This window comes from Xyrauchen texanus, chromosome 10, assembly GCF_025860055.1.
Source record: "Xyrauchen texanus isolate HMW12.3.18 chromosome 10, RBS_HiC_50CHRs, whole genome shotgun sequence".
NCBI classification, from domain to species: domain Eukaryota; kingdom Metazoa; phylum Chordata; class Actinopteri; order Cypriniformes; family Catostomidae; genus Xyrauchen; species Xyrauchen texanus.
In genome coordinates, this window is record NC_068285.1 from 11,373,654 (window position 1) to 11,389,102 (window position 15,449).

A 15,449-nucleotide genomic window follows, 5' to 3' on the forward strand; every position below is an offset into this window, starting at 1 on the left:
TCAGAAATATATGTTGGCATTTTGATATAATACCCTTTGTTGTAGAGTTGTACATTCCCTCATTCATTTTGATCTAAACTTGAAAGTTGGGAAAGACCTAAAAATGTCTGTCAATGGAATATAAAGCCTTATTTGTTCCTCTGAGCTTCACTACAACATCTACACAAAACAGACACGGTGCCTCCATTTCAGACACCTGTTGGAGACTTCTCAGAGTGACAGCTGTAATGACTGGCCATCGAGCCGCTATATATCTGTCCAACACCAGGCAATATTTCACTGAGAGGAAATACTGCATATGCCAATCTGTAACCACTCTCAGACATGTTTAATGCAATAATACTACAGTTAATGCTGCATCTTTCTCTAAGCCAGGGCCTATTTGCTTTCTGAAATAATCTGCAGCTTTGAATTATTTATTTTCTTACATCGTTCTGATGATTTGAACAATGGGGTCCTGGTATTGTCACCACGTTTCATGTTATAAAATCTATTATATGTTAATAACTCATTTACTTTTGAATCACCAAGATTGATTGTAGTACATTTTAAACACATGGTAAACCTATTTGGCCTATTGTAATAAAGTTTGATACTCATATATAAACACATGTAAAGCAGAAAGTACATTTGCATTTACATTTATGCATTTGGCAGACGCTTTTATCCAAAGTGACTTACAGTGCACTTATTACAGGGACAATCCCGGGGTTCTCGGGGAAACGCAAATGTTTTGCAAGAGAATGAAATGCATTAATTAAAAAAAAATTCCCACTAAAAATATTTTCCCCCATAAATTCCACAAGATAAATATCTAACTTTAAACTTAAAAGAACAAAACTATTGTATTTTTTAAACCTTAAAATAATAAACAATTACAAATAGTGCATTCAAATAAGTAATAATATAATATAGTAATACATTATTACTAAATAATTAACATAATAATACAATTAGAATTGAAAATGTTTTAAAAATAATAATAAATATTGCTGTAAGCAGCAAATTCAGGGCCAAGCACAAACATGGCAACCACTGCACAACACTGAGAACAACCCAGAGAACACATAGAGTGTATATGACATACAGAGCAAACACACAACACATTGGAAGTCGGCCCCAGATGGATACTGTTATGATTCTCTGTTGTTTGCTTTGTGTTTTGCCCCTGTCATCTGTTTCCCTTGGACTACACTTCCCATAATCCCCTGCCCTGATCACTTCCAGCTGTTCCCCATTGTTTTCACCTGTGTGTCATTTACCTAATTAACCCTCATGTATATAATACCCTGTTTTTCTGTTCTCCTTTGTCGGTTGTTACTCCCCAGTTCATGCTCCGGTTTCAGTCTTGTTTGTTTTCGCTTCCTGGTTTCCTGTCTTGCCCTGTTTCCGAGTTCATCCTGTTTTGTATATAGTTTTATTCTTATTAAACAAAGCTGCGTTTAGATCCTGCTCTTGGGACCTCCCTCATTGCTACAGATACAAACCCTTTTGTCACCATTCTCTGTTGTCTGCCCTGTGTTTGCCTCTGTCACCTATTCCCCATGGACTACACTTCCCATAATTCCCTGCCCTCATCACTGCCAGCTGTCTTCTATTGTCCTCACCTGTGTTTCATTTACTCATTAGTCTTTTTGTATATAATGCCCTGTTGGTTGCTTGTTCTTGATCAGTTGTTGAAAGTACCTGAATGTGTTTTGATCTACCGTGTTTTGCCTGTGCCCTTCGTGGATGTTTTCTCCTGTTTATGTTTTTGTTTCCCATCGTGGATGTTTTATTTGTTCCTGTGTTTACCCGTTATTTTGTACTTGTTTATTTCTGTTCATTAAACTCTTTTGCCGCACCTAGATCCAGCTCCTGAACTTCCTTCCTATTCGTTACACCTTTCCATTCCACAGTTAATTGTTTAATCCACTGCACCACACAGCCACAACATTGGCTGTCACCAAAGGGACATCCTAAGCTGAGAGTAATCACTTCCATCAGGCAGGCGGTATCGCAGCATCAGGACCCGCACCAGCCGACTACATGACAGCTTCTTCCCCCAAGCAATCAGACTGTTGAACACTTGATCTCTCACGATCAATATATCAGCACTGCACTTTATTAATCTATAATCTCACACTGGACTGCATAATTATATTCTCAATACAACTACTGTATATGTGTGTTCTATATTGTGTGTATTGTTTACTGTACATTGTATATAATTATTGTGTTGTGTAAGTATGTGTATATTTGATATGTAAATTGTGTTGTGTAAGTATGTTGTTTACTGTAATTGTTATATGTCTCGTCACTGTCATGACTGCTATGTTGCTCGGAACTGCACACAAGACTTTCACCCACTGTTGCACTTGTGCAGGTCACGATCCCCTGTTGTCTGCCCCGTGTTGCACTACAATTCCCATGATTCCCGGCCCTCATCACTCTGTCATTGTTCGCACCTGATTGTCATTTGTGATCATCCTGTGTCTGTGTATTTAAACCCTGTTTGTTTTTCCATTCCTCTGTCGATTGTTGAATGTTTCAGATGTTTTGGATCTTCTGGTGTTTGCGCTGTTGCCTGTCTTGCCGTTGTCATCCTGTTGTGTTCATCCAGTGCGGTGTACCTTCGATATTTTCATGTTTTAGTTTCAGTTTTCCCCCCGTGGATGTTTCATTTGTTCCTGTTTGTTTTGTGTTCACTTTAATTAATAATAAACCCGCATCTAGATCCTCACTCCTCGTCTGCCCTCGTCTGCATTCTTAACAGTGCATATGGTTGAGTGATAATAAAGTGATTTGAATAAAAAAGTCTCCAAAACTATAGAAATTATAAATGCAGTGTGGGGTACCTTTTGTACTATAGGTGGCGCTGTCTCCAAACTGCTCAGGTGTTCTCAGGACATGATGCAAATTATGCATGCTAATTTTCTTTTAAATTTGACAATGCATTCAAAGAGTCGTTTTTGATTAAAATATAATATGGCGAAGAGGCAATATGACCGATATGAGAAAAATTGGTCCATAGACAACAACCTCAAGTTTTTAGGACACATGGTTCCAAAGTTATGAGCAAAAATAGCAATAGTGTTTCAGTTGCCTACGGTGTCACTCATTCGACTCCTGTTATTTAGGATGGGGTCCGGTTCATTCCTTTCATGCCAAATGAATTTATACCGAACTGGAAGTGTCCGTCTTGATCATAAATCAATTTGTGTCTGTTTTCACTCATCTAAAAATACAGAGTTCGACATGACTAGAAGGGAATACTCTACTCAGGGCCAAGAAGGGGTCTATGAGAAAAAATCTGATATCAATGTGTGGTGTGTGGACCATCCAAACATTGGTCACTGCCAGAGTTTGACCTATTTGAGCAAACTATAATTTCATAAGAGCAGGCTAACTATTACACAATATATTAATGCTGTACTGTCCTCTTTTCTTCATACTTAACCATGCATGCACAGACATCCACATGAGGACAGCAACAAGGTTTAGGTTGTAAATATGTACATAGTATACATACACCAACCTGTATTTATCATAAATAAAGCTTCTGATGCAAGAGGAATATGCAAAGTGTACTTTAGTTAATGCACATCATAAATCAAGAGTGCATAAGTCTGACACAGGGTGAATAGGCTACGTACAGTGCACATTAGCTAGTGCACATTAAAAACCAAGTGTGCATAAGTCTGAAAGAGGGTGGATATGTAAAGTGCACACTAGTTTGTCCAAATAAAAAATCAAGCTTGAATAAGTCTGACACAGGGAGAATATGTCAAGTGTACACTTGTTTGTGTACATTATAAACCAAGCAGGCATCAACGTGACACAGGGTAGATATGTAAAGTGCACACTAGTTAGCACACATCATCAGGTTATGATACACATGCATATGGGAAGTGTTAACTAGTTAGTGCACATCATAAATCACGTGTGCATAGCACAAGTCTGATAAAAGTTTAATCAGTAAGTGCACGCTATTTAGAGTACTTAACAAATCAAGTGTGAACATTTTAAATGAAATAAGTCTTATGCAAGGTGAATGCACTAAAGTGCACACATGTAAGTGCACATCATAAATCAAGTGTGCATCTTACACAGGGCAAATAGGCTATGTAAAGTGCACACTAGCTAGTGTCATCATTAATCACGTATAAGTCTGATACAGGATAAATATGTAAAGTGCAAGCTTGTTAGTGCATATCATAAATCAAGTGTGGATAGGTTATGATATATGTTGAATATGGAAAATATACACTAGTTAGTGCATATCATAAATCAGTTGTGCATAGCATAAGTCTGATGGTGAAATGGTGAATCTGTTAGTGCACACTATTTAGTGCACATCATAAATCAAGTGGGAACATAATACAATAAATAAGACTGATGCAGGGTGATATGTAAAGTAAACAGCATGAATCTAATAAGGTTGAATTGGTGCACATCAAAAACCAAGTGTGCAGTAGCCTGATGTATGGGAGGATATGCAAAGTACACACTACTTAGTGCATATCAAAATCAAATCAAGTGTGTGTAAGTCTGAAACGAGTGCACATTAGTGCACATCATAAATCGAGTGTGCATAGGTCTGAGATACAGAGTGAATACATAAAGCACTCACTAGTAAGTGCACATTATGAATCAAGTGTGTGTAATTAAGACAGGGAGAACAGGCTAAATAAAGTACAAACTAGCTAGTGCACATCAAAAACCAAGTGTGCAGTAGTCTGATGTATGGGAGGATATGCAAAGTACACACTACTTAGTGCATATCAAAATCAAGTTATGTGTGTGTAAGTCTGAAACAGGGTGAATATTTAAGGTGCACACTAGCTAGTGCACATTCTAAATCAAGTGTGCATAGGTCTGATAAAGGGTGAATATGTAAAGTGCACATTAGTGCGCATCATAAATCGAGTGTGCATAGGTCTGATACTGGGTGAATATGTAAAGTGCACATTAGTGCGCATCATAAATCGAGTGTGCATAGGTCTGATAAAGGGTGAATATGTAAAGTGCACATTAGTGCGCATCATAAATCGAGTGTGCATAGGTCTGATACAGGGTGAATATGTAAAGTGCACATTAGTGCGCATCATAAATCGAGTGTGCATAGGTCTGATACTGGGTGAATATGTAAAGTGCACATTAGTGCGCATCATAAATCGAGTGTGCATAGGTCTGATACAGGGTGACTATGTAAAGTGCACATTAGTGCGCATCATAAATCGAGTGTGCATAGGTCTGATACAGGGTGAATATGTAAAGTGCACATTAGTGCACATCATAAATCAAGTGTGCATAGGTCTGATACAGGGTGAATATGTAAAGTGCACATTAGTGCACATCATAAATCAAGTGTGCATAGGTCTGATACAGGGTGAATATGTAAAGTGCACATTAGTGCACATCATAAATCAAGTGTGCATAGGTCTGATACAGGGTGAATATGTAAAGTGCACATTAGTGCACATCATAAATCAAGTGTGCATAGGTCTGATACAGGGTGAATATGTAAAGTGCACATTAGTGCACATCATAAATCAAGTGTGCATAGGTCTGACACAGGGTGAATATGTAAAGTGCACATTAGTGCACATCATAAATCAAGTGTGCATAAGTCTAAAAAAGGGTAAATATGCAAAGTGAAAACTAGTTAAAGTAGTACATAAGTGCATAAACACAGTGCACACTAGTTAGTGCACACCATAAATAAAGACTTTATTAATGCATGATGCAGGCTGAGATTTGTATATGAGCTTTTCTTGTGTGTCTGATCCAGGGCTGCCCTCATCTGGCTGATATTGATCAGCAAATCATATCACAACATACACTCCCACACACAAAACCCTTTCATAAAGATTTATTCCACAGGTATGTCATAGTCAGGCAAATATACAATAAAACACAGAATATCACCCTCCTCTGATGCTCCACATATTAAATAATACAATATTTCATGACATACACTTTTTCTACTTAAAAAGAACAGTAACAATACATCATAACAACAACAATAACAATAATAATAATTCATATCATAACGATAGCAAACATTTGTTTAATTTTCTTCCTAAAATTCATTATATAGTGACTCTTTAAAGGTGCACCACATAATAGGCAGGTGACTTTTTAATAGAAACTCAACAATGCTGCACCATGACACACAGTGAAATAGACAGACATTTGCAAACTATTTATACGTATAAAAGTGTCTTTAAGGTTCTCCTCCCCCTATTACAGACTCACAAAGTGCTTCCACAGAAATGGGAGCTTTCAGTCTTGCAGTGTTTGTAAAGTTAATGCAGTCTACGTTGGTTTGGCACACGTCACAGGTGGAAGCAGTTGCTCTCTTGAGCTCTATAAGCGTAAGGCTTTCCTTCTCTTTCATAGAGATCCGCACTCACAGAACCTCTGCAGGGGATGGAAGAAAGAAAAAACATGTAAACAAATCTAATTGGGCTCTTATCATAAGTAGGCCAGCACATTCTTTAATATTTTATAGATGAAACCGTCACACAGAAATACACAGTATCACTTTAACTTGGATAATTTTTCATAAATATTAGTGGTGGGAAATTTAAATTATCCCAGAGTCTTGATTTTGAATCTGTTCACCAAAAGGATTTGTTCATATTAGTACACTGATTCATTCAGTTACCATTTCTAAAAACGAGAATGATTCGTTCACTTAAAAGATTTGTTCAAAACACTGAGTTGTTCACGACGGAAACAATGGAAGTGAACGAGTCGTTCATGAACGAAACTATGGATGTGAACGAGAATGATTAGTTGACTTAAAAGATTTGTTCAAAACACTGAGGTGTTCATGACGGAAACAATGGAAGTGAACGAATCGTTCATGGATGTGAACGAGAATGATTCGTTCACTTAAAAGATTTGTTCAAAACACTGAGGTGTTCACAACGGAAACAATGGAAGTGAACGAGTCGTTCAAGAATGAAACCATGGATGTGAACGAGAATGATTCGTTCACCTAAAAGATTTGTTCAAAACACTGAGGCGTTCATGACGGAAACAATGGAAGTGAACGAATCATTCATGGATGTGAACGAGAATGATTCGTTCACTTAAAAGATTTGTTCAAAACACTGAGGTGTTCACAACGGAAACAATGGAAGTGAACGAGTCCTTCATGAATGAAACTATGGATGTGAACGAGAATGATTCGTTCACTTATAAGATTTGTTCAAAACACTGAGGTGTTCACGACGGAAACAATGGAAGTGAACGAATCGTTCATGGATGTGAACGAGAATGATTCGTTCACTTAAAAGATTTGTTCAAAATACTGAGTCTTTCACAACCAAAACAATAGAAGTGAGAACGTACTTAAGATTCATGGATGCTGAACTGAGAATGATTCGTTCATTTAAAAAAGATTTGTGTAAAACATTAAATCGTTCATGACTGACGCAATGGAAGTGTGGAGGCTTCACGCCATTCTCTGTGGTATCCACGCACAACTCACCACGCGCCCCACAGAGAGCAAACCACATTATAGGGACCACAAGGAGGTTACCCAATGTGACTCTACCCTCCCTAGCAACCGGGCCAATTTGGTTGCTTAGGAGACCTGGCTGGAGTCACACAGCATGCCCTGGATTCGAACTCGTGACTCCAGGGTTGGTAGTCAGCGTCTTAAATTTTTTCATGTAAAGGTTTAAATAACTTTAGGTCATCAAAATTACACCATGTTGTGTAAGTCATGTGATATTGGGACAAACGGTTTCTTTTTGAAGTGGGTGATTCAGATTGGTAACTTAGTTACTTTCAGACTAACACAGAAAACTTGTAGTGCATAAAATGTCTTGAATATCTTGAAATCTTTATAAAGGAAGAAGTATGAAAATAATTTATGTTTGAACATGCTTATGTTCAACTAAAAAAGAGAAGCCTAATTTTTTGGTCAACAGGAAGTGACGTAATTCCAAAACTTTACTGTGATAAACCATTTAGACATTGGTTTAATAAAAATAATTAGGGATGAAATTAACTGGTTATAACCTGTTACCAACATATAAAAATAACGTTTTCGCTCCGGGAACAATTATTTTCGGTCCCTGGTTACAAGCAAATAACTGGGTGCTTTTTATTCTTATACATTGTATTTAGTCATTCTGTTAATGAAACACAATCATACCTGCCACATGTTGAGGTTTAATAGGCCCCGCCTTCATCATGAAGGGTTCCCCACCCTCAAAGGCCATGATTGGGTCAGCAGGTTGACCCTGCCCACTGCTACTGCCACTGTGATTGGACAGCTTGATGATTTCCTCAAAATCTGCTGTCTCTCCATTGGAGGAAAGTCCATTCTGATGCTTGTTGGTCTGGACACCATTAATTAATGGGGACGAATCCCAAGACATAGGGCTGAGAAAAAACATGACATGATCATGACAACCTGGGAGTCATTTTCATTGTTTGATCTATAGTCGGTTTTTTAGCATCAAGTACTTTGGCTACGTTCAAAAAGACACTAATTACACTGATGGACCATAAAAACTATGAAACTTCTTTTCTTTGCCAATCATAACTATGCTTACCTTGTTTTCATGTCACCCTGTGATTGGTTTAAATTTGTCACACCACTATGGATAGAGTCTGAAGGATTTTTCTGGATTACTGAAAGACATATATTTCTCACTCAAACTCGGTAAACAAATTACAGATCACTATTTACAGATATGTCAGATGACTACTAAGATTTATTAAAAGAGAAAAGAGTTATTATTCAAAAGCAATACCACATGCACAATACTACACAATACATGAAACATCTAAAAGTGTATAACCAGTCAATATTTACCGCTGTCAGAGATTTTGCCATTCACTTGCGCTGGAGACTTTGCGTCCTTCTGCAATTAAAGAAATAAGTGAAGTTTATTTACCTGTCCATCTGTGTTTGTATGTGCATGTGACATATATTTAGACTCAAAAACAGATTTATCCCACCTGTCCTCCTGCGTCACTCTTACGAGTCCTTTTCATGATTTCCTCCAGACGCTAGGGAGGTCAAACAGACACGTTAGTCACACTTATCTACCAGTAGAGTTATGTAACCCTTATGTTGTGTTCCGGTCATTTTGACCCAGACGACCATAGTAAATTGTCTTTTCCATCTATGATCTAGGTGGTTAAATGGTTGCTAAATAAACCTAATACCTTTTTACGCATGTGCTTAAAGGCCCTAAACCGCTTGAACCCCGTTAATTGCCGCTTGCAGCTATATTTATTATTATTATTATTCCACCATAAAACAGATCGGGCAGAGCAAACCGTAAGGCCTAGAGACTTGAAACTTGGTCAGATGGTAGTAGTATTGCTCACTACTCAGAAACACGGACTCGGCCAAATCGGTCAATAGGGAGCGATCAAAAATGCTTTATATCAAACTTTTATTTTTTAATCCATTAAAATTCCATGATTTTGTTCATATATGGTATCTGATTTTTTTTTTTTTTAACTATTTGTTTGGTTTTATTTCACTTTGTTACACTTGTTGTGCTCCCGGTCAAAAATGACCGGCCGTGGGAAATTAATTAGACAACAAAATACAGAAATATTAAGTGTTCAGGAGCATCCCAATCCTTTAGATGAGCACATATGTGGATGTGTGTTTGCACACACAAACACACACACACACACACACACACACACACGCGCACACACGCGCACGCACACACACACACACACAGGCACACACACACAGGCACACACACACACACACACACACATACATATTCACACACACACACACACACACTTTCACACACACTCACACACACACACACAGCACACACACACACACGCACACACACACACACACATTTTCACACACACACACGCACACACACATTTTCACACACACATTCACACACACACACACATACATACACGCGCAAACACACACACGCACACACACACACACACACTTTTACACACACTCACACACACACACACATACATACACGCGCAAACACACACACGCACACACAAACACACACACAATGTGTGTTGAGTGCTCTTTTGAGTGCATTGTCTTTCCATGTACACTCTTTGAGGAATATTTCAAGATGTACTTATCATATTATGTTGTATTTGGGTTTGTTTGAATTGGGATAGTCTGCTGTAAGTTACAATATGTCATTGTCTACTTTAGGACTACTGTATGTTTCAGGAAAAAATAAGGAAACACCTGACAAAAAGCCACTACTGTTTATTATATTTATGTGTATAAATGGGAATTTCATACACTAATACTCAATGCAGTTGGCCACTGAGTGAATACGTTTTTTTCATTGCATTGCACTGAGGCCTTTCCAACGAAATATAACACACGGCTATCTCATCTATTTTATGGTTTTACCAACTCTGAATAAAGGTAATAAAGGAGTGTCCTATGAAACACAGTATGTTTGTGACTAGTTATACACACACAGATAGAGACAATAAAAAAAAGTATTTTGTCTATAAGCGAACATTCCCTCTTTCTCTCTCGTATTACCTTCTTTCGTTCTAGGCGCTCTTGTTCTTCTTTCTGGAAGTGTTTCTCTCTCTCAATTCTCTGTCTCTCTGCTTCTTCTCTGACTTTGGATTCGGCATCTTCTCGCTGCAAAGAAACACTTGAAATGACATAACCTACAAATTCCTTACACAACAAACACTAACAAGCTACGTTTAATCAAGCATAGTCAATTTATTTGTCATTTGCACAGCTTACACTGGTATTGAGCATTGAAATGCTCACGACACAGCCCAGAACCCAGAAAATGCATCGAAAGAGAATTGATGAAATATAGGAAATTAATTATATTATATATTATAAATGTATTTAAAAATTAAATAATGCAACTTATCACATTTTTGCCAATGTTGTCATATCAGAAATGACTTATTATGAAGTTCAAGGCTAAAACTAATAAAAGAGGACAGTTGTATTTTGTCCTCCAATATAATATAATATAGTAGTGATTTCAATTCAACACCCAGCCACAAGGTGGAAGTAGAGAGCAATATTTCATCTCTGTAGGAATGGTTGTTATGTAACTGATATGATTTATATCAATCATAAACCTTTGAAAGATACCAAGTATCTTTCAAAGGTTTACAAGTATTTGGATTATATGTACAATAGCCAATAGCAAATAAATAAAGTGCATTGCTAATAAAGGTTCCTTTTAATCTCAAAGCCATTTGGGCTCAAATCCAGATGCTGCATCAATAATATCTGCTTATGTATATCTAGTGTCTTTTCTCATGTCAAAAGTTTAAATCTTGAGAAAATACTTTTTGATGCTTCACAGAAACCACCGATGATCTTTGCACTGTACATCCAGAGAGCCACAGACAGCCTTATTAAGCCTGTCCAGCATTATCAAATCAATCCGCACTGCATCCCACTGACACAGACAGAACTACACATCACATGGGCTCTGTGAGCAGCAGCTGAGTGTTGCCCGGGGGCTCACAGGACGTCCTGTCTTGTGCACAGTTCTCAATGGCAGCTCATACACTGCAAGGACTCTAAGCTGAGACTCACATTATACACCCCTTTGTCTGCATGTGCCTCGGTCACCTTGATGCTTTATGCTAAAATTGAAGGATTTTACTGAGGATTGCACTGAAATAAAATTGGTAACACTTCAAAATAAAGTTCTATTTGCTCATATTATTTAACGCATTAGGTATCATGAAGTAACAAGTAACAATAATTTTAACAGCATTTATTCCTCTTTGTTCATTTATAAAAATATCATTCATTGTTTGTTCATGTTAGTTCATGTAATTAATGTTAATGTGTAGAACTGTAAAAATGCATTAGTGAATGTACAAATTATACATTATTATTACATTATGTTAAATGTGTTATTTATTATGATTAATTGTGAATTAGTATGATTTTTACTATTATTACATTACTAACAATATTATCTATATTATATCTAATTATTAAAATAATGTATTATCATTTTATTATTCATTATTATATAAAAATAAATAATTATAAATAAATAATTTAGCATTCATTATATAAAATTTAATTTAATTTAATGTTATTTTATTTTTATATATATATATATATATATATATATATATATATATATATATATATATATAAATAAAATAATATTCAATTTCTAAAGTGACATTTCTGTTAATTGGCCAAGCAGGTAAATTAAATTAACTAGAATAAAATTTAATAAAATAAATTAAAATAAAATATCATAAAATATAATAATAATAATAATAATAATAATATATATATATATATATAGTATATATATATATTTATATATATATATATATTTATATATATATATATATATATATATATATAATTTAATTTATTATTTAATTTAATTTTAATTATAATTTATTATTTAATATTAACTTATTATTAAATTAAAATTAATTATATATAATTTAATTTTATTAAACTTAATTTTATTTTATGATATTTTATTTTAATTTATTTTATTAAATTTTATTCTTATTTAATTTAATTTACCTGCTTGGCCAATTAACAGAAATGTCACTTTAGAAATTGAATATTTAATATTTTTTGTTTTTGAGATAAAATTACATTAAATTAAATTCCATTTTTGTATAATGAATGCTTAGTGGTATAATTAACTCTAGTCAACTGATCTACATAAATTAGTCATTACCCATCATGCTCTGCTCACCTGTCTCTGGAGTCGCAGGTTTTCCTCCTGCTCGGCTTGTGCTCTCTCCTGTGCCTCTCTCTCCTCCTGTAGACGCTGCTGCTCTGCCATGAAGCGCGCCTCCTCTTCCCTTCGCCTCCTCTCCTCCTCCTCACGCTTGGCGTGCTCCTCACGCAGTGCTCTGAATGAAGACAGGACAGTATTAGCATTTGCAGTCTAGAGAGTGATGACATAACAACCTCAGGTGGTGCAACTACATTTAAACAAAATGTTGGTATTGTTGTGTTTAGACCAAAGCTTGTCCAGGCTGGCAGACCAGCTCAAATCAGTTAAGACCAGCAAACCAAGCAACTGACCTGCTCCTCTGCTCCTGTTCTCGTTTATCTTGTTCCTCTCTTTCTCTCTGCTCACGGGCTTGACGTCTCTTCTCCGCCAGCACCCTGGCCGCTTCCTCAGGGTCACTGGTCCCAGCTGTTGGCTTGGCAACCAGAGGTCCAGGCTCTGGAGAGAGAGATCTAGAAGCAGTGGAGACCACTTTGGCCGCCTCTGGAGTCTGAGCGGCTGTTTTGATCAGTGGAGAAGCAGTGGGGGGCGTGGCCGGAGCAGAGGATACGGTGATGTCAGGAATACTGGGGGTTGCTAAACCAAAAAAAAGAGGAGAAAATGTTATAAAACAGTGCAGGCCAAAGGAACAGAAATTTCATAAACTCATAATGATAAATAAATAAACTTCTTAAAACACAATTTTCACTTTTCTTAATAATTAGTAACAAATATTTTCATGTCAGTTTAGAAAAGTATCAACAGCCCTGATAATATGCATTTTGTCCTCTAAACGTGAATTTTGTTTTAGATAATTATTCATTTGTCTGTGAAAATTGTGCAAAATAATTAAATATTAATTTCATTTGAGCTATATTGTAGGGTATCGTACAAGTTTTATTTATATATATATATAAAAAAATAATTAAAAAAATATATTTAAACAAATATTTGACCACAGAATGCTGTAACTGGCCAATCAGAATCAAGCATAATTATATATATATATATATATATATATATATATATATATATATATATATATATATATATATATTTTTTTTTTTAAATGTATTTATTTATTTTAATTTATGAATATTTGTGTAAATATATATAAATATATATTATTGCATTATGAATAGTAATTAGTATATACAAATTTATAATTATAAATAAATAATAATTTAGCATTCATTATAGAAAAATTTAATTTAATTTAATGTAATTTTATTATATATATATATATATATATATATATATATAAAAATGTATATTAAATTTCTAAAGTGACATTTCTGTTAATTGGCCAAGCAGGTAAATTAAATTAAATAAGAATAAAATTTAATAAAATAAAATAAAATTAAATCGTACAAGTTTTATTTATATATAAAAAAATTATTAAAAAAATATATTTACACAAATATTTGACCACAGAATGCTGTAACTGGCCAATCAGAATCAAGCATAATTATATATATATATATATATATTAAAAAAAAATTAAATGTATTCATTTATTTTAATTTTTGAATATTTGTGTAAATATATATAGTTTTTAATTAATTTATTAATAAAATTTTTTTGTACATGGTACTCTGGAATACTGGATTCTGACTGGCCAGTTGCAGCATTCTCTGATCAAATATTTGTGTATGACTGCTAAACGTTATAATTAGCCGTCGTCCCAGGCAACCAATTATCTACATAAAATAGTCATAAAACACACTTTTTACTTTTCTTACTATTTAGTAAAAGTATATATTTTTTTATGCTCTTTGTATTATTTGACAAAATTACCAGTTGATTGGAAAGGAGGCAATAAAAATAATCACAAATGAGATTTATTTGATTTTTCTTTGTTTTTTTCGCACTTTGCATTCTTATACTTTTGTCTCCGTGGTAACCAAGTACACAAACGTTTGGAGAAAAACTAATTATTAAGGTCAAACTTGTTGGTCGCGATGGAAATGACACCACAATTGTAATTTGCATATATATAAATATATATATAAAATACAATAAATATTTAAATGGTTTATATTTATTTAACACTTTGTTATGATTATGATATTTGAATATTTAAGTTCTGCATCTGGGAAAGCAATACAAATATACATTGAAGTCACTTGCAAAGTAGCAAATATAAATGATGAATGTATGGTAAAAAGTTTCCAAGACGGTTTTAATGTGACGTTTATATATTGAAAAGTAGTTGAAATCTGTTAAAGTGCCTAAAATTAAAGAAACACTTCAAATAAAAGCCATAAAATGTGCATTTGAAAGAACATTCAGCGGTCACAGAGAAGCCACTCTTAAGAGCTCAAGGACGCATCTTTGCTTCGGTCTCCATGACGATCACACTCACCATTTGTCTCCTTGGGTGGGTCAGCCTGACTGGGCTCTTTCTTCGTTTCCACGGTGACAGCAACGACGGCAGGTTGTTGCACGCGGGCGGGAGTCTGAGCTCGTTTGGGTCGGGTCTTGGTGCCAGGAGGGGTCCGACCAGAAGATGAGCCGGGCTTGGAGGACCCTGCAGGGTTGGGGGAGAGTGGACGACTTCTGGGGGTCACAGGTGAAGACGATCTGTTTTTGGCTTTGACATTTGGACTGAGAAAAGAATTAAGAACATGTTACAATCTAGACTAAAAACAACTGCCTGTAACACCAGTTCCTAACCAGGTACAATCTGATCGAGTAACAAATAATGATAAACAATGCATCCTAGAA

At 35.3% G+C, this 15,449-nt stretch overlaps 1 protein-coding gene across 4 annotated transcripts in view; it reads right to left on the bottom strand.

The window, feature by feature from the left end:
• Positions 1–5,819: 5,819 nt before the first annotated feature.
• Positions 5,820–15,449, bottom strand: part of LOC127650190 (MAP7 domain-containing protein 1-like) — a 63,961-nt gene continuing 54,331 nt past the window's right edge. For all 4 annotated transcript variants that reach the window (XM_052135446.1, XM_052135443.1, XM_052135444.1 and 1 more), the window contains 9 exons: positions 15,088–15,329; positions 13,037–13,319; positions 12,702–12,861; positions 10,520–10,624; positions 8,968–9,018; positions 8,822–8,870; positions 8,559–8,637; positions 8,156–8,385; positions 5,820–6,405 (listed from right to left, as the gene is read on the bottom strand). In XM_052135446.1, coding sequence (XP_051991406.1) covers positions 6,395–6,405; positions 8,156–8,385; positions 8,559–8,637; positions 8,822–8,870; positions 8,968–9,018; positions 10,520–10,624; positions 12,702–12,861; positions 13,037–13,319; positions 15,088–15,329 — 1,210 coding nt within the window. In that variant the 3' untranslated portion in view covers positions 5,820–6,394. The remainder of the gene's footprint in view (positions 6,406–8,155; positions 8,386–8,558; positions 8,638–8,821; positions 8,871–8,967; positions 9,019–10,519; positions 10,625–12,701; positions 12,862–13,036; positions 13,320–15,087; positions 15,330–15,449) is intronic.